The 22,266-nt window shown below is 48.1% G+C and overlaps 2 protein-coding genes across 2 annotated transcripts in view; both read left to right on the plus strand.

Moving 5' to 3' along the window:
• The window catches only part of CAPN5 (calpain 5), a 35,023-nt gene that overhangs the window by 650 nt on the left and 12,107 nt on the right, over window positions 1-22,266 (plus strand). The window contains exon 2 of the mRNA XM_062513837.1: window positions 15,455-15,586. Within this exon, the coding sequence (XP_062369821.1) occupies window positions 15,455-15,586 (132 nt within the window). The remainder of the gene's footprint in view (window positions 1-15,454; window positions 15,587-22,266) is intronic.
• OMP (olfactory marker protein) lies at window positions 18,784-19,428 on the plus strand. The gene has a single exon (XM_062513851.1). The coding sequence runs from the start codon at window positions 18,784-18,786 to the stop codon at window positions 19,261-19,263; it is 480 nt and encodes a 159-aa protein (XP_062369835.1). The 3' UTR covers window positions 19,264-19,428.

The raw sequence follows: 22,266 nt of genomic DNA on the forward strand, positions 1-22,266 counted from the left end.
TGCCCTCAGTGCCAGCTCAAAGGATATATATCAGGACCTGATGGCACTATGGGAAATTTGCATGTCTTTTTATGGCTGTCTGCTTGGAGCTGACTGAGAGCAGTGCTCTGACTGCCCTGAAGCACGAGGAGTCCCAGGCAGCAGTGATAATTGTGGTTGGGGAGTGGCAGTATCCCAGCATCTCACACACCTGGGTTTCCTTCCTTCCTTCCTTCCTTCCTGCCTTCCTGCCTTCCTTCCTGCCTTCCTTCCTGCCTTCCTTCCTGCCTTCCTTCCTGCCTTCCTTCCTCCCTCCAGCATCCCTCTGTGCCCAGCCCGTTCTTTTCCACACATGACTTGGTGGCATTTGAGTGTTGTAGGGTTGCCTGAGCTGCCATCATTGTCTTTGCCCCCGCTGACAGCCCAGAAAATCAGCTGGCTTTCCACAAGACAGTGCTATGTCTGTCTGGGTGAGGGCAGTCTGGAGGGGGGTGGACAAAAGGCTTTGTGTGAAGGGATAGATGGAGCTGAACTGACTCATGTTGTGTGGCCAGAAGGACTGAGCCCCCCAGCATCCCACCAGACTCCTTGTGGGAGGAGGCCCTGCTTCCCTCTGCTCTGCCTTTGTCTTCCACTCTGGCTCTGCCTGGACACTGGATTTGTGCAAAGTCCTGTGTTTTAGTTTATTCCCCTTGTCTTCTGGAAGGAAAAGAGGCTTTGTGCACAGCTGCCTTCTGAAGACAGGGCTAACCATGGCTTCGTCTCACTCTGGGGGCCAACGTGAACACACCTTGCACATCCCATTTATACAGCAGACAGATGATAGCTGAGACTTTCTAAACAACTTTCTCTGGGAGTAAAAGGTGGGGATGTGTTTGAGACCCTCTTGCTGGTTTGCACTCAGGTCACACACATTACTTCAGCCCCATATCTAAAGACAGAAGGTTGGATCCCTTTGTAGAGGGACAAAGATTGCTTGTGTTCTGCTGAGCATCTCAGAGCTTTTCTCCATCTGCTTTTCTGGCCTTCATCTCGCAGCCCTTGGTGTTCAGACAGGCATTATCCTTTCACTGCCTTGGTCTTCAGAGCATGAGATCTTTCTAAGAAAGCTTTCTGAACCTCACCTGCAAGGTGTCATGCTCACCTAGTCCCAACCCATCCCTGCTGAAGCATGGAGTGAATTCAGACCTTTTCCAGCCACCCAGCTCTGCAGTTTCATAGAATCATAGAACTGTTTGGGTAGGAGGGGACTCTTAAAGCAATTAACATAAAATGTTGGACCAGGACTCTTTCTGGCATGTGATGTCAGTGGGAATGGAGGCTGGAAATGGGTCCCATGTGCCAGCAAAGTCCTGAGGCTTAACAAGACATAGAGGTAGTCCTTGTCTTGCTGTCTCTGCACCAGATGAAGGGAACTTTGCCAGAAATTTGGGTGCCAGCAGGAATGCATGCTGAGCAGTAGCAGACTCATGATGCCACTGGCTGGTAGGATTGTTTGATCAGACCTACTCAGCTGCCTTGACCACAAAATCACCATTAAAAAAAAGAATTTGAGCTCATGCCTGCCCTGTTTGCTGCTAAAGTTTCAAGAAGCCTCTTTCTCAAAAGCATTTCTCTATTTTTTTCTCTCAATTGTTCATTTTAACAGAAGTAACTAAATTTAATGGGGAGAATTGCTTTGTGCCAGCAGACAATGCAAACTGACATTTTTAGTTGCTGGACCTGATTCTGCCTGAATTCATACTGGCTTTCAGAGGGAGAGAGTCCAGGAAAAATCCCAACATGTTGTGCAAGAAAGCAATCACTATCAGCTTTTCCAAGTTAATGCAGGATTCAGTAGAGTCCAAAATGTCCATGAAGTTTAAATCAACTGTTCTGCTTGTGTGCTATTGAATGGCATGGTGCAGTTATTAAATGACAGCATCTTGTTTCTATTACAACCAGCAAATCTTCTCTTAGGGAGTCACAGTTAAATCTCTTTCAGAAAAAAGCAAGTAGTGATACTGCCAGCTTTTGGCAGATGCTGTTTTTGGGATTTCCTTACCAAGAAATGGAGTCCCCAGTCCCAGGGATACTATCTTCAGGGAAGGGATGGTGTGTACACACTTTTATCTCTCAGGGCCATGACCATGGGCTGTTTTGGAGAGTTTCAGCTAAAACTGTGTTAAAACGTAAGAGCTCATCATGTCTCTAGCTTTGCTGTGAGAACAGAGTGGGTGGAGAATGGAAAAAGCTGCCCAGTATTCAAAACAACCACTTGCTTTCTCAGAAAAGTTCTCACTTGTGATCTACAGAAAGAAATCAGACGAAGGAGATAAATGGTAAAGCCCTGAGAAGCTGTAACTGCTCTATCCCTGGAAGTGTTCAAGGCCAGATTGGATGGGCTTTGAGCAATGTGGTCGAATGGAAGTTGTTCCTGGCCACAGCAGGGCCATCAGAACTAGATCCTAGATCTTGAAGGTCCTTCCTAACCTAAACCATTCTGTGATTTTTCAGATAAAGCACTTGCAAGTGAAAAGTAACCCTAGTGAACTCTCTGGGGTGCTGGGAATGCGCTTTGGCAGAGCCAGGATCTTTTTTCTGTATGCTTCCATGGTGCTAGTATGGATCTAAACAGTCTGTCCTCCGTGGGTGCATCTCTACCTTCCCAAATATTCTTCCAGCATCCTCTCTGTTCCTACATGCACTCCCAGTGGAGGATGCTTTGGCAAAAGAAACCAAACTAAACAACAAAACCCCCAATCTCTGCACTGCTTTCCCTTTTGCTTGAGGTTTCTCTGGGCAGAGGGGAAAAGGAGAGGCTGAGGAACAGCTCGGGTCCCTTCCCGCTCAGGCTGTTTTGCTTCACCTTCCTCCTGCATCCGGCACTGCAGCCTTTCCTGGAACGGGCTCAGCCTTATTATTTCCAGCAGGGTGTCCTCCCTCCCTCCCTGCTTCCCTTGGCCTCCAGCCCTGCTCTGGATGCCAGATCTTTGCAGAGGGAGCAGCTGTTTGAGCCCTCTAATCGTGTTTTGGCTCCGGTGGTTGTTTGCTGGATGCCTCCGTGATGCAGCCTGGCAAAGCCAGAACACCAGTTGCTGGAGTGCTTCAGAGAGAGGGAAACCACAGCATCAGCCCAAGCAGGGAAGGGGGTCCTGAAGAGCCCTGCTCAGTGAATCCACTTAAAAACCAAGCTGGCTGCTTGTGGTCTAGCCAAAGCAGATTTTGGAGATCACTCGGGCAGTATCAGCAGCTCCTTTTGGCAGCAGCACTCAGCTGTTGCATTAGAAATTAAATGGAACTTTTGATCTTAGCCCAAATCCCAACACCTTGCTTGAAACTTCTTTCCCTTGTGCTCTGTATGCTGCTGTGAGAAGGATGGGGAGATCTGTACCCAGGCAGGTAGTACCACTCCCAGTGGAAATGTCAGCCTGATCCTCAAGTTCTGAGTTTTGCCCTCTCCTTTTGAGACAGGAATGCTGGAAGTGCACCTTGGAAGCGGGAGGTTTGGCCTGTGCATTGGGTGAGCTGGTCTGGATTTTTGGGAAGGGGATGAATAAGAAGGGGTGGCACAAAGATGAGTAGAAGGGGATGGATGAGGTGCAGGATGAACGGCAAAATTAAGGGGAGATTTGGGGCATCTGCTGTGTCTGTTGATCCCCTGTGGAAAAAACAATGCTTGTCTAAGGTAGAAGAGACTCATCTACCCTGTGGGAAAAAAAGTTAATCTCTTCTAATCATCACTGTCCCAAGCTCTCTTCTTGGGTACAGAGTTCTTCCAGTGCTGCCATGGGATTGCTACAGGCTTTGATTAGTGTCTGCCTTTAATACCTCTGGGCTTTACCTAGGGCTTGTGTTCTCTCTGCAGCAAGAGGGCCACTTGATTCAGGTTCAGCCCACCAAGTTATGACCTGCTGCTTGGACATGTCAGCACCCAGGAAAAATTTGGGCATCACTGCACATGTGGGAAACAAATTAAGCCTGGTGAGAGGCTTACATCATACACAGGTGTGGTGTTGTACTACATGAGCTGCATGCTCTGGTCCTTCAGCTCTTCCCAGGGAGCAAGGTTGAGCATGGAGATGTTTTTTTCCTCTCTGTTCTGGGAGGCAGGTGGGATGCTGTGTGCTGAGTGCATTCCTGTCCACAGCATTGTGCTGCAGGCCATTTCAGGAGCACCTCATGGTCATCCGTAAGATGCTGAGTGGCTGGGACATGAGATCCCAAAGACCCTTGGAGGGCCCCAGGTGGGATCTCCATGCTGAGCTCTGCCAAAGGGGCTGTAACAAGAAGCTGTGACAAACACAAGGGTTTCCAAGCCAGCTGTTGTCACAGTGACTGTGTGGCTCGAGGTGATGCATAGTTGTTGTTGTTGAGCCTGAGCTTCATCCCTGCACTGTGAGTTCAAGCCTGGCTGGTTGCAACCAGCAGATAAACTCTCTTGGCTAAAGTCTACACCCTCCCAATCTTCAGGGGAAGTGTTTTTCCCTCCATGCCTGTTTCTCAGTATTTTTATCTCTCTCCAGTATTTACTTGCAAGCGCTGAATTATCTCTGCAGGAATTAATTGTCAGGAGAGATTGTCACTGATTGAAGAGCATAAAGGTAGATTCTTGCTAAATGGTAATATTATTTTGTATGGATGAGGACAATGTCATTTGGAGGGGAAAGCCTGAGAGCGTAGTTGTGGGGGAGAGAAGCCAGGTGTTTTGGGAAAGGTTGTGGAAGCGGGAGATCTTAGGGCATGGCATTTTCAGCCCTATTATGGCACTGGGGAGACATGCTCTCAGTCACAGCCCTGAGTTGTTTTTTTTCCCAGACAGACAAGAGAAATCTTGTTTTAGAAACCAAGAAAATAGGATTTTTCAATAACCATTCCCTGACTGGTATATATCTACCATTACTTGTATGTAGGAATTTTGTCTATTCACATAGAATGGTTTGGGTTGGAAGGGATCCTAAAGATCCTTTAGTTGCCTGGGCAGAGACACTTTCCACTAGATCAGATTGTTCAGAGTCCCATCCAGCCTGGCCTTCAGCACTTCCAGGAATGGGGCAACCACGGCTTCTCAGGACGACCTGATCCAGTGTCTCACCACCCTCACAGAGGAGAATTCCTTCCTAATATCCAATCACCATAAAGCCATTCTCCCCTGTCCTATTATGCAGGATACATTATGTCCATTGTCTCTTGAACTGGATGCTGTTGTCTTTGATTGAGGTGTTGCAGGATGGGAGAGCATCTCTTAGGTTCACTTTCCTTTACATTATTAAGCACTTAGCTCTTTTATCTTGCTGAGTGAGGATTATACAATCATTCCCCTTGGGGGTTTCCTGGAATGGGAAAGGAGTCAATGAACTAATTCACTAAAAGCAGGACCAGCACTTCACTGCCCACAAGTTTCTGCATTAAAAGATATTTTCCCCAGTGTGTAGTACAGGCTGGGAAGCTGTCAAAAACACAAGAGTGAAGATAATGGGGAAGACAGAGGTTAGGTTCTTGCAGTTCTTTGCTCTCTGAAGCTCACCAAGAGTTTAGCAGGAAGGCACTTACACTGGCAGTGACAACTGGGTGCAAAAACCCACTGGTGCCCCACTTGGAGGTGTTTCTTCCAGAAACATTAAAATACTAACTTCTGCACTCCAGGTGTGTATTTACTGAGCTTTTTGCAGTGTCTTGGCCTGTGTCTCTCAGTTTTGGTGTCACCCAAAGAATGCTTGGGGTTAGTGTTGATGCTGGGGCTCCTCCGTGCTGCTGGATTGACTGAGGGATCATCTCCTCTGAAGAGTCAACAGACTCTGTCTGGGGTCCATCACAGGGGTTAAAATCCTTCAAGACCTTTGCATTTCTCACTTTAAGAATTTATGAGCCACTCGCCTGTTAATTTATCTGCTGTTTTCAGTAAAACTTGAGCTGATTGCCAGTCTGGCTGTTCCTTGCCAGGAAAGGATTTAGTCATTATTTAATTCAATCTCTGAATTGACCTTGTTTTTACATTTTTAAGCCATTCATAGGCTACCCCATCCCTCAAGGATGAACAATAGATTAATTGTTATTATTTGTACTTATTTTAAAAGGTCTCTACTCTCATTAGGGACGATGCTGACCCTGGCTGCATTCCAGCAGGTCTTGCCAGATCCTCCCAGGGCCACAGCCTCATGGTGCCAGGCAAGCACACTCTCCCCCTTAGCCCCAGTGAGGACTGGACTTGATAAGCTGCTTGGCACTATTGCAGCCTTCGATAAGAAATTTCCAGCCAGTCTGCTCTGTCCTCAGCATCAGAAGGACATGGCCTTAAAAGCAAAAGCGACAGTAAAATCCCTGGATTAGATTCATTGTGTGCTTCTTAGTGCAGCTTCGTGTTGGTGACAATAAATTATTGTATTGGTAATGAGGAAGAGCAGAACAATAGCAGAGGGTGTCGCAGAAAGGAGTCCTGGGCATCCACTGCCTCTGAGCTCCGTGGGAGGAAATGTGCAAATCCTCCCAGACTGGGCTCTGGGGTCCTGGAGGGGCACATTCCACCTGCAGAGCAATTACAGAGGTACTTATCATAGAACCGCAGAGTGGTTTGGTTTCAAGATCACCTAGTCTCAACCTCCCTGCCATGGGAGAGACATCTTCCACTAGACCTGGTTGCTCAGTGTTAAGGAAACTTCCATATCCAGCCATCCAGGAGCCACTCTGGCAGTCACACTCCCACCACCCAAGCTGGGACCAAAACCCCCTTGTAGCAGGCAGCTTCAGGGAGAAGTGTGTGCCCCACTTGACTCCCTACACTCACAGTCAGACCAGGTTTCCATACTGTGACCCCTGCTTTCCCATAACAGAGTCTCAGACATATGTATCATTAAAATTATTTCATCTTGGTGCAGGTGACAGAAAAATGGCCTGAGCTGGTGCCTCTGAGGAGGGACCCCGAGCAAAGGGAACCTTAGCTTTTTATCCTCTCACAGTCCAAGCATGGGAAAGCCTGGAGAGTCTCTGAGTGTCTGGTCACATGGACAGGACACAGGTGCCCTTTGTTCTTTGGTCAGCAGTTCACAGCCTCTTGTTTCAGGCTTCAGCAATGGCAACGGGGAATCCGCAGCTTGTCTGGGAAACCTGTGCCAGTGCCTTGCCACCCTCACAGGAAAGAATTTCTTTCTAACTTAAACCTGATTTTATTCAGTTTAAAGCCATTCAAGCCATTTTTCCCTGTCCTGTTACTTCTTGTGCTTGTCAAAAGTCCCTCTCCAGCTGTCTTGGAGCTGCTTTAGGCACTGGAAGGAGCTCTAAGGTCTCCTTGGATCCTTCTTGTCTACAGACTGCACAACCCTATCTCTCTTAGCCTGTCTTCATAGCAGAGCTGCTTCAGCCCTCTGAGCATCTTTGTGGTCTCCTCTGGACTTGTTCCAGCAAGCAAGGTCCATGTCCTCCTTATGTGGGGGTCCCAGAGCTGGATGCATGCTGTGAATCAGCCAAGGCTTTTAATCTTGGTGCAAGCTGGGAGTTTCTGCACTGTCTGTGAGCTCTAATCTTTGAGCCCTCAGAGAGGATGGGATTTTGGAGTGATTTGCCTGTGTTAAGGGCAGGCATTCCTGTGTCTTTCACTGAAGCCCCTGCAAAGACTTGATCAGCCATGGTGCTGCCTCTTGCAAAAGGAAAATAAAAAATGAAGAGAGTGTGTGTGTGTGAGTTTGTGAGTGTGTATGAGTGGAAATATAAAACAATGCTTCTTTGATATTTCTGGATCTTGGGGTAGAAGCCACTGCTCAGTGGTGCATTCCTCCGAGTCCCCATCCAAAAAGGAAAAGGTTGAACAAACCATCTTAATGGAGAGTGTCATGGATAGTTAAATTTTGACTGTGGTCTGATGCAGATGCCACTGACAGTGTTACATAAGAATTAGTGTCCCTTCTCCTAGTTAGCAGAAGCTCATGATTCCCCATCTCTAGAGGGTGGTTTTCTCATAAAACAGGATTCTGTTTGTAAAGCTACACCCAGTGTATGAATAACCAGAATAGGCGTGGGCTGAAAGGAGTTTCTTTAAATGGCTTAAACTCATGATAACCTCATTTTTCATCATCATTGCATAGTCAGGGATTAATTTAGATCATGGTGAGGTCAAGTCCTGTTTTTGAATGGAGGTGCTATGAATGGGACACAATCACAAACCAAAGGGTATTTCCTTGCCCTGGGACAAGGAAATGGAGAGAGTATGGCTCAAGGGGGTGTGTCCCCACAGAAAGCAAACAAGCAGTTTGGAGATTTTGATCTCAGATAGGCACAATGGTGTGTGGAGGTAGTTTTCCTTTGCAGCTTCCAATTCTTCTTCTCCCATCAATAACTTGACTCTTAGGCTAATTAAAAACAAACAAAAAACAACAAAAAAAACCCTGGACAATTTAGATTTCTAAATCCTGTTTTAGAAGATTAGCTTTCAGTGGGACATAGGATTTGGGATTCAGGTAGGGCGGTTGATGAATTGTGTTGCTTGGAGGCAGAAACAGTACAGCTGAGCTTGTGGCCACATCAGCTTGCTCCAGAATTTCATATTAGCTCTGTGGTGAATGGCTGGGTTTGGACCATTCCTCCTGAAATACTGTAGTTTTTCACAGCAGGACTTACTTGAAAAGGCTTCTCCCTTTCCACCAGCATGGCCCCACCTCTGCATCCTCCAGGGTGGGGACTGATGGCTTAAAAGTGGTGCAAGATGGGGAGCATCCTCAGGGCTCCTGCCTGTGGTTTGTTGCCCCTCATTTGTATCTGCATGACCGTGATCCTCCAGTTCTGGGGCTTGATGCTTATAGTTTCAAGCCAAAGCAGTTCCTCTGCTTGAGGCTAAACCCCACAACTAGAAGTGCTGGAGCAACTGAGAGCATGGTGTGCCATGTGAGAGGACAGGTTTTGGAGTGTGGGTGTATTTTAAACTCACCATACTGCCACACCAGGGTTGGTTCACCCTGCAAGTCCTTCCCAAGGGATGCTGATCAAATGTGATCTATAGGAGAGCACAGAACTGGGATATGATGGAGGATGGGGGAGCTTGGGCAAAGGTGGCCAGCAGCACTGTGCTGGGTCAGAGAGGTGTATCTGTCAGAGGGTGTTAAACAACCTTGGGAGCTTGATTTTGTCCTCTTCCTCCACCTCTCTGGTGTAGCTCCCTAGAGCCTGTGCCTACATGGACCAGGATTTAGGGAAGGAGATCCAGGTGGAGCCGTCTCTGAGAGCTGCATTTGCCCACTGCCCTCTCCACATCTCAAGACTGCAGTTGTGTGCAGTTGTGTGCAGCTGTAAGGGTCTGGCTGGCTCAGGTGATGCAGCATGAAAGGGAGCCAGGTGACATAATTTCTACGAAGGAAGGATGGTTCCCCTGGTGACTGGGTTGTGCTGGGACTGGAAACCCAGAGGGACCGCTTACTTCTGCCTCTTGATGGGGGTGACCTGTGGCACATCACCTCACTGCTTGGAGCCATGTAAAGACTTTCCTGCTTTGGCAGTGACTTCTGCAGACCTCGGGGCTGTTGGTATCCAGAAAGTATTTTTTTTTCTTAGTGGCTTTGCAACCAGACAAAGGCACTTGCTGTGGGAGAGATGGCCTGGGGAGGGCTGTGTCTGGATGTGTGGTGATGCTAAAAGCCAGGGTGTGCCAGCCTCTGCATCCGTCTTGCCTGGGTAGAGGCTGAAGAAGTCCTGGGTGGAGTAAATGGTGAGACTTCCCAAGAGTGCATTCCTGGAAAGGGCATGTGGGAGGAATGACAGGTCTGGGCTCTCTGTACTTGTGCCATTCTCCTTCCAATCCCTCTCCATCTGCTCCTGGGGAAGTGCAGTACTCTTACAGCGTCTTGTGTCTCTCCACTTCTCATTGCTTTATCCTTTTTTGGGTGCCTTTGTACTTTGGATACCAGGGAGATAAAACTGCACAGGGACCTGTCAAGGTTCTGCAAATTGACCTTTAGATCTTATTTACCTCTGCCCCCGCTCTTCCTGGTGCCAGAACAAATGCCACTGCGTGGTGCTGTGGTACATGAACTGAGTCAAGGAGCTTGTGGGGAGTGTGTGTTTTTGGATGCCTCCCTTCACAAGCAAGTCCTGTTTGCTGTGGGTGGAGTGTCCAGTGCCCTCTGCATAGTGTGAGAGCTGATAGCAATATGAATGTGTACATACTGAGATACTGTTAGTGGATTAGCATTAGGGATGCCTGACTGAGGCAATACAAACCCCCACAAACAGTTCTGTGGGGTGTAGATACTCCCAACCAAGCCTACCCTTCCATGTGTATGAAGCTGATCTCCCAAGTATATATTTTTTAGTAAAGCCTGTAGTGACAGGACAAGGGACAATGGTTTTAAACAAAAAAATAATAGATAAAAAGTAGATATAACAACACAATTTTTATAGCGAAAGTGGTGAGGCACTGGAACAGTTTGCCCAGAGAAGCTGTGGCTGCTGCATCTCTGAAAGTGTTCAAGGCCAGGTTGGATGGGGTTTGAGCAACCTGGTCCAGTGGAAGGTGTCCCTGCACATGGCAGGAGGTAGGCGAGAGGTGATCTTTAAAGTCTTTTCCAACCCACACCATTCCATGATTCCATGTTCCTATATTAATCCATCTGAAAGCATAGACCCCTGGTATTCTAAATTCATCCCATTTCCCTTCCCCCTGTCACCCTCATGCAAATTTTATTCATTCCCCCTTTTGCAAAATCACATCCCAGTGGCAGTAACCTTTGTGTCTGCTGTGTCACTGTTGCTCACCATGCTTGGGTGCCTCTTGCTCTCGTGTCTGTGTGAGTGACATTTAAGACAGGATCCTTTCAGTTCCCAGTTGCCCAGAAGGCAAGGAGGAAGTGCAGCTATGCTAATAGATTATTTTGCTGATTCTGCAAGTCTGAGTGAAGGCATTGTTCTGAAACAGCCAGGCTCTGCAGTGAATTTAGTCTAGTCTGTTCCTTACAAAATCTTGTTAGCAAAAAATGGTCCAGGCATGCAGCAGATGTTGTATCTCCCATGATTATTCCTCCTCCTGCCATAGCTTTTTCCCTGCCCACATCTGGTTTGACATGTTCCAGATCCCTACTGAATCTGAATCTCAGAAACCTGCACTGGGAAACCTTTATGGTAAAACAGTCACCAGTTATAAAGCAAATTAGAAAGTGATTTTCTCCTTACAACCCTGTGTGGAATTGGACTGGCTGAAAAAGGTGAGGAAGATATTTGTTGCTTTAAATGCATTTGTAAGAAAATTGTGTATGTTTTGGGAAAGTGTCCCAAAAGAGAGAGAGGAGGGAAAGACCACATATTTTTGGGTGGGAAGAAAAAAGTGCAAGATAATTGCTCTGACTGGGTGGTGGTGGGTTTTTTTGTTTTGTTTTTGGTGGTTTTGTTTTGTTTTTTGTGGGCTTCTTTTTCCTAATGAACTTCAAAAATCTGGGCTCAGATTTTTTCCTAATGAACTTGTCTCAGTCTGGGCTCTTACAAGCCCGACATCTGCAATCAGCCCTTCATTGACAGAGACCTGCTCTGGCTCTGATCTCTACCTCTGTCTCACATCCATTGGAGGAGGGAGAATATGAATCACCACTTTGAATCACTATTTTGGCCCTCTCTGTGTTATCAGTCTGAATCTTTCCATGGAACCATCCACATAGGCTTTCTCTAAATTGTATTTTGTTGCCTGTAGCTCAGCAGGCATTTCAGCAGACAGTTTTAGGAAGGGCAGATCATCTCTAATGGTGCTTAGGATCCTTGGAATAACCATCTCCAGAAGCGTTCAAAGAACATGTGTGTGTGGCACTTGGGAACATGATCTAGTGGTCAACATGGAAATGTTGGATTAATGATTGGACTTGGTTATCTTAGGGGCTTTTCCAGCCTCAGTGATTTTGTGAGTTTTGGGATCCTCCAAAACAGGTTCTCCTTGGGGGTAAAGAGACATGGATGACTCCCTTGGCCAAGGTAGAGTTAAGAACCACACAATAAAGTCATAGCTTCCCTGCAGCCATAGCTTTTGGCTTCCCCTCCCTGTTCCTTCATGTGCTCCATCTGTGTCCAGACTAGGAGCAACAGGACCCAGAATCTGGCTGTGATGGATGAAGGACAGGATGGAAGTTCCTGTCTGCTGGAGCCTCAGGAGGCAAGAGGCAGTTTGAGCTGCTTTTGTGGTGGCTGAAGCCTGAACCCAGATGGCCCTGGGGTGTGTGTGGGTGTAGATGTTGGTGTGCTGACCTCCCCTCTCGGGGTTGTGGTGCTGGGAGGGTGACGTGGTGTTTGCTGCCTGGATAAATGTTGTTGTTTACCTGGGTTCTGGTAGGGAGGGGAGGAAACCAAGGTCATTGCCTTCTCTGACCAGGGAATCTCTGCTTCTCTCCTCTCTTTGCACATGCAAATCCCAGGCCCTGTAATTCCATCTGGTGCAGAAGAAGCTCCTTATCACTTCCAGCACTTTTCACAGGAAAAGGAGCACTAAATGTTCCAAAGCTTTTATTGGCTTTTTGACCTAGCTCCCACTGGTATCTTGTTCATCAACCACCTCTGCACATGGCCATGGTGCTCCATGGCTCCAAGTGTGCTTTGCATCACACACCGGGGCCCCGCTGTGCTCCATGCAATCCTGGGGCATTGCAGCCTGGCTGAAGCAGTGCCTTGGAAATGGGTCCTTGGCTCCCACCTCTGTACAGCCAGGAAATACAGGGGATGTCATCCCAGTGGATTGAGGCCACACAGTTTAGACCAGGTACAAAATGTATGAGGGGAAACTCAGCAGCATCAATAGGGACTGAAGGATCCAAGTAATTTAATATTGGTAACCTCCAGTCTAGGCAATATGGCAAACCTTCCCAGAGAGTTTTGCTGGGGAGACTGACCCATGAATGAGACTCATCCTGATAGAATCAGTTCCACAGCATTAGAACAAGGAGGCAGTGCTGCCTTCCCCTTTACAAGGACTGGCTATTAAGAAAAATTTCTTCACTGAAAGGGTGCACAAGCATTGGAACAGACTGCCCAGGGAAGTGATGGAATCACCATCCCTAGAAATGTTCAAGAAAGGTACAGGTGTGGTGCTGAGAGATGTGAGTTAGTGGTGGACTTGGCAGTGCTGGGTTAATGGCTGGATTCCATTATCTTAGAGGTCTTCTTAATGATTCTGTGATTCTTCACTCTGGAGAAGAGAAGGCTCAGGGGAGTCTTAACAGTGTCCATAAATACCGGATAGATGGGAATGAAGGAGAGACAGCCAGACTTTTCAGTGGTGCCCAGTGACAGTACAAGAGACAGTGTGTGCAAACTGAAAATCGGGAAATTCCATTTAAGCAAGAGAAAAGTCTTTATACTGTGAGGTTGATCCAAAAACTGGCACAGGCTTCCCAGAGAGGTTGCAAGTCTCAGTTCCTGGAGATATTCAAAACCTGACTGAACACAGCCCTGAGCAACTTGCTATGGCTGACCCTGCTCTGATTAGGGGGTGTGGACTGGATGATACCCAGAAATTCCTTATAACCATGATGATTTGGTGATTCTGTGCTTAGGATCACTGGGAGTCCACTGGAACTAGACTCAGTCCCCAGGCTTGAGTGTGGTGTGTGGCCTTCTGCAGGGAAGCGTGGTAGCCCCACTTGACACTTCCGGACAGACCTTACTGCAGTTTCTCAGTACCTGAAAAAGTCTTAAAGAAAGATGGGGACACACTTTTTAGCAGGGCCTGTTGTGATAGGACAAGGAGTAGGGGTTTTAAACTGAAGGAGAGTTGATTTAGGCTACCTATAAGGAAGGAGTATTTTACAATGAGTGTGGTCAGACACTGGCACAGCTTGCCTGGAGAGGTGATCGATGTCCCAGCCCCAGGAAACATTCGAGATCAGGTTGGACTGGGCTCTGAGCAACCTGATCCAGTTGATGACATCCCCACTTATTGCAGGGACTTGGACTAGATGGTCTTTAAAAGATCCCTTCCAACCCAAACCATTTTGTGGCCCTGTCTTTCTCATGATTTCATGTTCTCATTCTCATCTGTCTGTGTAATATCAAGGAACTCCTTATTGTAATCTACAGATGCCCCCAAGGGCAGAAGGGGCAGCTGTGGTCCTCAGATGGGATAAAGAAGGTGCCTCTGCTCTGCAGAGTAGGATCACAAGGAGCTGATCTCACAGACACCACCAGGCACATCCCCTGTGCTGGGTCCTTCCCCGGTGCTGTGAAACAGGAGCTGGACCCCGCTGCTCCTCTCCCATCCCTGTCTGTGCTCAGCGATGCTGAGAGCGCAGGTGGCTCCTGCCTTTGCTGGTGTCAGCTTGCCTCCCCCTAGCGCTCGTCCCAACATCCTGCAGCACCAGCAGTTGGGCATTAGTCCTTTATCTTGGATCTGCTCCTGGCCAGTTTGTGTCAGGTTAATTTTGAGGTATTTGGTGCTGGCTGGGCTAGGTGGGAATAGCAGGAGGTGCCTATGGTTCCTTTTCATCCCTGTGATGGGGCGCTAGGCAACCTAACCTAGTGGGTGGCGTCTCTGGCTAGAGTGCAGGGTTTGGAACTTTAGATGATCTTTGGAGTCCCTTCCAAGCCAAACCCTTCCATGAATCTGTGGGTAGAGGTAATACAAGTCCTCATAGGCAAAGTCGGGGGTGGGGGGGCATATTATTCTGGGTACAGCCAGCCTGAAAAACTGGGAGGTGTGGAGGAAGAAGGATAATTCGCTTTTCCTTTTTCCTCTTCAAATTAAATGTAATAACAAAAGGGGGAAGGGTTCTTTCAGCTCTTTCTCTGTCCCATCTGCTCTCAGCCTCCAGCTGGATGTGAACTTACGAACTGGATTGAGCAGAAGAAGAAATATTTTTAAAAAAGCAGTGTGTCACCTGAACCTTGCTCAACACACTCTGTTATTTAAGTGCTTTCTTGGCCAGGCTCTAAGTGGCAGTGGGAAGCAGAGAGGGCAGCCTGCCAGAAGCCAGGCAGAGAAAAACTGATGGTCTTGGTGCATGGTTGGAGGGATGAGCTTACCTCCCAGCTGCCTCCTACCCAAGCTTCTCCTTTCGTGGTGTCTATGCACAATCCACCATCCTGGTTTTGGTGGCAGAATGAATATTTAATCCTTGTGACCCAGCTACAATGCTTTTGGCTCACCAAATTTTTTTTATCTGCTGTGCTAAAATCTGGAAGAGCAGATCCTTCACACTTTGTAAAACAGTCTGAGAGTAGAGGCATCTGAAAGAGGAGACTTAGAAGGGCTGTAATGGTGTGAAACTACTCTTATCAACAGGGATAATTATAACAAAGCTTCACTGGTGCAGGGACAGAATAGGAAGTAGATCTTGTGATGCTGCCCATGTCCTGGTGAGAGCAGAAGGCAGGACAGAATCCTTCTGCCACCAGCCTAATGAGCAAGGCCAGCAGAAAGCTGCAGGTCAGGTTTACATGGAGTCTGAGGAAGAGAGGAAGTGACTTTCCTTTGCCAAGAAGCCCTGCTCCTGATCTCCCTGTCTGCTCACTGACACAGTTTGTCTGTTTTCCTCCTGTCCCACAGGAAATCTGCAATGATCCACGTCTCTTTGTGGATGGGATCAGCTCCCATGACTTACACCAGGGCCAGGTCGGGAACTGCTGGTTTGTGGCTGCCTGTTCCTCCCTGGCATCCCGGGAGTCTCTGTGGCAGAAGGTAAGTGGCTCCCCATGCCAGGGGAGAGCCTGTCAACACCTTGGCTTTGTGTTGTGTTTGTCCAGGTCAAAAACTGGTTCTCAGGGATGCCTCATGTCCTGAAAAGCTGATAATGTGCAAAGATTTCCCTCAGCAGACTGACTTGCAAAGGGTATTTGCAGTCACCACACTCCAGCTAAACCCTTGGCCAGTTTCTCTTTAACCAAGTGGATCAAATCACATCCTGTTTTTTAGTTCCCAAATTTGACCCTTTGAATTCCAAAATAATCTAGAAATTAGCAAGAACAAAATTTTGGACACTCAGCGGCAGCGCTAGGCACCATTTCCCTTGTTCCCATAGTGTCCCCTCTCTTTGGCTGTTTACTGTGGTCCCACCTTGGCAATGAGACACCTCGTGCCAGGGCAGGTAGGTTGATTTCAGGGTGTTAGCATCTTTCCTAAGTCACTGCTTGCCCAAAGCATCCATCCCTGGCATGTCCTGTGGCTGGATGGCACCAGGTAGCAATGTTCCTTCAAGTGTGGGGTACAAAGGGAATGTGCTGTGGGTCAGAAAGCCACCAAGGAGCTGCACCAGAGCAACTTGGGGAGCAAGCAGAGAGGTACAGGGGGAAGGAGGTGCTCAGTGCCACATCCTTGGACAGTCTGTACCCATCTCCACCATGGCCTCAGCCCTGTGAAAGCCAAGGCAGGGGAGAGGGACTTCAGACTCTGGCTCAGGTGTGCACTGTCACAGGGCAAGAGACCAGCAGTCTCTTGTTGTGAGCAACTTTTCCCAGATTTTACTGCAAAAGGCAGCCAGTGTGTGCAGGAAGCACCACCTGCTTCACCCACAGCCTCCTACAGCCACGAGCCTGAGATGGTTTTCTCCACCCCACACCTTTACATCTGCTCTGTGTGCTGTGGCTCTTCCAGTCTCTGCTTCCTGTGGTGAGCATGAACACCCAGCTCAGGGAATTCTTGCAGCATCCCCATTTTCTGTTAAAATCAAGGTTTCTCTTTATATGGTAACAGGATAGCTGTTGTTGCCTTTAGATAAACAATAAGGCTTCCTGCCATGGTGGCTGTGGTGACTGCTGTGGCTCTCATTACAAGGGTGATGCACAGGGTTGTTTAGCTTGTTCCTCACCATCGTCCCCCAAGGGGGAGTGAGCAAGTTGTCATCCTTCCTCACCATTCACTTCCAGCTCTGCCCTGGGAAATGCCAACCAAACAGAGGCTGGATCCCTTTGGACACTTCATTATTTCAGTTTGCTGGGCATTGCTTTTCCTCCCTTGGCAGTTTTGCTGTGGGTGTTTGTGACTTCTCATTTTCCATTGCTTAACTCTCAGAGGGTTTTCTTACCTGCCCCCTCTTTTCTTTCAGAAAGGTATGATTTATAGAATTGTATAGGTTGGAAGGGACCCTAATGACCATTTAGTTGCAGCTCCCCTGCCACAGGCAGAGGCACCTTCCATTTCCAAGGCTGCTCAAAGCCCCATGCAACCTGACCTTGAACGCTTTCAGAGATGGGGCATGCACAAATTCTCTGAACAACTTTGTGTCACTGTCTCACTACGCTCACAATGAAGAATTTATTATCCACTGAAGATCTCAGAGACAGAAATAATGGGCCCCTTGGTCCTAAGTGACGTTGCACATGCAATTATAATAACATTGCTGGACACCAGAATGTCTCTATTTGGAGTCTGGCAAGAGCTGAAAGATGCTGATGCAGGCTTCAGTATCTATGAAGTATCAGCCCAGGAATCTTGGCCCAAATCACTCATGGCCACTAGAAAATGTATTCCTGATGTACACCAGGATGTAACATAGGCTCTGCATGTCCCTTGCTCCATTTTACCCAGTGAAACTGTCTCTCTCAAGTGTGGGGAAGGGGAATACCTTAAAGAAAATAAGGCAGGCCACCACATCCCTGTGTATCCTAGGAGGTTATTTTATTCAAACATTTTCTTCTACCTTGCTTTCTCCATGTCCCTGTTTCCATTATGCTTGTGTGGTGTGAATCACTGAGTGGGAATGGGGTACTGGAATTTAGATGAGAGCTGTTTTCTAAATTCCTGAGTCTTGGATGACCCTACATGGCTCTAGGTGTGATCTGGCTCCATAACACCCTTTCCATGACCTTTCAGATATGACTACCTTTTATGAAAAGAAATTGAGACATTAAAACTGGGGTCAGAACCATGCCAGGATGCTGGTGCCAACTTGCTGCTCCAGGAGCAGCATGGTGTCCGACTCCTGCCAGCTGTGCCATCCAGAAAAGGGCACGATGGTTGTGTTACTTTGCTATTCATTGACTTAGAGTCAGTTTGTCCCTTGAGACCCTCATGCCCTTTGCTGGATGGCACAGCTGGCCAAAATGGTCAGGAGGAAAGTCGGTTCGTGCATCCAGGAAGAGGGGAGGTAAGAGGGGAGCATATTGCTGCCTGCAGCTACTTAACCATAGAATCATAGAATGGTTTGGCCTGGAAGAAACCTTTGAAGGTCATCTAGTTCCATCCCTCCTGCCATGGGCAGAAACACCTGCCCCTGGACCTTGTTGGTCAGAGCCCCATCCAGCCTGAATAGGGGAGTGCGGACAAGATGGAGCCAGGCTCTTTCAGGGATACAGTCAGAGAACAAAGGGCAGCAGCACAAGCTGCAGCTTATCTTCAGCGTGAGCTCAGTCAGACACTGGAACAGGACCCAGAGAGGCTGTGGGGCCTCTGTCCATGGAGATACTCAAAGATGGACTGGATAAAACCCAGAGAAACATGATTTAACCCTGCAGTTAAGTCCTGCTTTGAGCAGTAGATTGGACCAGACTCTGGAGTCTCATTCCAGTCTGAATTAGCCATGAAAGTACACTCAGAGAAAGCCACTGCCACTTATCCCTGCCAAGGTGGCATCCCTGGCTTTGCCTTGGGATGATGAGCCATGGTTGTCAGGGAGGTTGCCAAGGAGGTTGACACCAGCCATCCCTTCCCTATAGATTATCATGTACAGCAGCACCAACAGTTCTGAATCTGCAAATGAGTTGGGAGGGCACTCAGGGGAAGCCCCAGTGGTGTCTTGCGTCACTGGCCCAGGTTGCCTAGCACTGCTGGGGCTGTGGAGACAGGACACCAGCTCCAGGGGCCTGTCTGATCTTTCCTGCTGCGTGTCCTGTTTGAGAGCCGCACACTGCTGAGGACGGAGCAGAGGAGCAGCCAGGGTGATGGCAGCTGAGGCAGGGATGTTTGAGCTGCCCTTCACCTGCGATGAGCAGCTCACCTGGCGCATGCGGCTGCGATTCCAGAGCCTGCAGCAGAAGAACGTGAGGCCCCAGGATGGTGAGAAGCTGCTGCGTCCCAATGAGTACATCTACCGAGTGGATTTCATCCAGCAGCACAAACTGCGCTTCCTCCGCTGGGACGTGCAGCTGGAAAGACCTGGGAAGGTCACGGTGACCGGCACCTCCCAGCACTGGACTCCTGATCTCACCCACCTGATGAACCGGCAGCTGATGGAGCCAGTGGGAATCTTCTGGAAGAAGCCGGGGGCCAAGGAGGTGCAGTGCAATGAGGCAGATGCCCAGGAATTTGGGGAGCGGATAGCAGAATTAGCCCAGATCCGCAAGGTGATGTATTTTCTCCTCACTTTCACTGGTGGCCTCGAACCAGCTCAGCTGAAAGGCTCCATTGTTTTTAAAGTCTGATTGCCTCTTGCTCAGCTTTTCTCACCCCAGCTGTGCTTCTTTCAGTTCAGTTCTTTGTTCTATTTTTACATCTGGGGTTTTTTTTCTTCTTTTTAACGAGAGACAGCGCTGTGGTAAAGCAGAGAGCAGCTCAGTGCTTCTGGAGCCCCTCAGCCCTGTGAAATATTCCCCAAATGTACTGTCCTCTCTCTAAATGTTGAGGAGAAGGGGACCATGAGCTTGCTGCTGCATTTGTCTGGACTATAAGACTCTGTGCTTGTGAATTCATGAGGGATTTATGCAGGGTCTTACTGGTTTGCAAATACGAGGTTGCCTTAAATCCTCTCACTGTAGCAACTGCACACCAAAAAAACCCACTGGAAAAATAAGTAATTGTCATACCAGAAGACAGCAGGGACCCCTGGAGAGAGCCCTGCTCTCTAGTTTCCATCCTAGCCATTCAAAAGGGAGGGCTTGTTTGTGATGGAGCTCCTCTCCTTGCAAGGTGCTGATTGCTTGCAGGCTCTGGTGACCTGTGCCGCTGCTGTGGTAGCTTGGAGTCTCTGAAGACCAGTCCCACAGAGAATCCACCTTGCTGTGAAGCTGAAGTACAAGTACTTGGACTCACTGTATTCTGCACTGTAAACCAGCTGGACTAATGGGGAGGTTGCACCAGCCTTTTCTGACCACTGCCATCATTTCTTGCTGGGGGGAGGGTGGAATTTGTTGGTCCAAGATGGGTTGGAGCAGATGTGTGTGTGTGTGTGTGTGTGTGTGGGCAGAGTCAGCAGCTCAGAGCAGCCTAGGCCAGCAATGAGTCCTCTGCAGCAGAGCTAATTTGTGCTTTGTTCTGTCCTTAAGGCAACCATGAAAATATTTACTCTGAAGTGTCTGTAGAGAGCCATGAGGCTGCAGAGCACTTTGCAAGCCACAGAGCAAGAACCTGCTGCTTCTGTCCCTGAAAAGCAATGTCTCCTGCCCTCTAAAACACAGGGAAGGGTGTCTGGGTGACCATGGGAGTGGAGGAGAGTGGTACATTATAAGTATTGGAACAGGAACTGTTTTGTACCCAGTTTGACCCATGACAAGTAAACTACTAAGTTTGGATGATTCCTTTTCCTCCACCAAAAAGTGCAGAACACTTCAATGAAACTTCTTGAGATGCACAGAGAGAAAAATCCCTTGAAAGAGCTAAGTATTGTTACAGTTGGTCCTTTGCTCAGATTGCGCTCAAATGTGCGTGAGTACTCCTTAAGGTGTGGCCTGACATCGTCCCAAGATGAGTAAGGAAAGAGCAGTGATGGCAAAGCCAGGGCAAGGTGACTTTGTGCCTGTGGACTTATGCAGGCCAGCCCCAAAAAAAGTCTGACCTCTTCTCCAAAATCTCCAGACATGTGGACCCTATGCCTTCCCCAGCCCAACAATAGTGTACAAAATCATATGCACAAGTTATGTCAGACAGAAAGGAGAAAGAATTTAGAAGATCATCTACTAGCTGGAGAGATGGTGGGAGCTCTGAGTCTTGCCCAAAACCAAAGCCCAGAAACTACCAAATCCTACAGCCATGCCATGGCCATTGCCAGAGAAATTGATGTCTTTGTTTAGACCCCAAGAAATGCTGGACTCGGTGAGTAGAGAGAAAAGTGGATGCATCCCTGCTTGGCCAAGCACACCTCTAGGGTCATAGTAGACTTTCCCATAGAAGACACCTCCTTGTACATCCCAGAGCAGAGTTCCTGGTTACAAACCACTTTAGACCAAATATCAGGAGCCACTGGTAACATCCAAAGGGGGTTTTGCATGCTGAGTCTCGCAATATGCCTCTGCTACATGGATAGGGTAGAGTTCTTGCTGCACATATCTCGCTGGATATTGCTGTACCACAGTAAATAAAAAGCCTAGGCAATGGATTCCCCTTAAGGACTGGGGCTGTTTGTGTCTTCTTCATGCTCCCTTTGGAAGCTGCCCTAATCCTGCTTGCCCTAATGCCCTAATCCTGGTGCAATAAAGCACCAAATTTCAGCTCAATATTAGCATTCTTGAGCCCCTTTTAACTTCCTGTAAAATGTAAGGTGAAAATTTTCTTTCTTCTCTCTTGGTGTGAAAGACTTCATGGAGTATTTGAGCAGGGTTTTTGTGGTCAAGAGGGGGTTGAAGCTGGGCATTGAAGGGGAAATGATTCTCAGGTGGATCCTTGTTTCCTTCAGAACTGGGGAGGGAGGTGAGTGGGCCAGTGTGATCTCTCTCTGCTGCGAGGAAGGTAAGCCTCATTTTACCAGTCACTGAAACTATCCCTAAACAGTATCAGCATCCCATAAAGACTTTCAGATACACCAGCCTGTCCCATCTCCCAGGGAAATTTCACCACAGTTTGTACCACAGTTCAGCAGATTGGTACAGCTGGGTGCCTCTCTCCTTATCCTGAACTGGCAAGTGCCCAGCAGAAGGCTTGGAGAACTTGGCATGTACCAATTTCTCCTTCTAATCAGGGACATTTTTTTCCAGGGTCACAGGTGCCTTTTCTCTTAATTAGCCACTTTTAAGAAAATTGAAAAAAGCCCTAAAGGTGAACCTGGTGTTTCTGAGCTACCTGTCTCTGAACCCTTTCACAGTAAATTTGTCACACTAAATGGTGTTGCAGCTCCAGATTTTGTGAGCCCCTAAGGAAAAAGCAGCTGACTGAAGAAGAATATGGTTTCCACTGGCCCAGTGTCATGCAATCAAGCTGAATCCAGGACCTGTTGGGATCCTGGCATGGGTGATCCATGGCATAATCTCCAGCAGGGAACACCTGTGGAGATCAGACTCCTCTCATTTCCTCAAGGGTCAGTGTAGAAATATGACCAGTTCTTGCTCCTGGACCCTGCTCTGGATGAAAGCTGACCTTTTTGCTGCCTTCAGTGGTGGAGGGTCCTTCCAGAGCTGTCTCCAAGTGAAGAAATGGAGGAGGATGGTGGGGACCTGTGTGTCCTGCCACCAGTGACAGTAGGAGCAAGTCTCAGACCCAGCCAGCTGGAACCTGTC

Source organism: Cinclus cinclus, chromosome 2 (assembly GCF_963662255.1).
Source record: "Cinclus cinclus chromosome 2, bCinCin1.1, whole genome shotgun sequence".
Taxonomy (NCBI): Eukaryota; Metazoa; Chordata; class Aves; order Passeriformes; family Cinclidae; genus Cinclus; species Cinclus cinclus.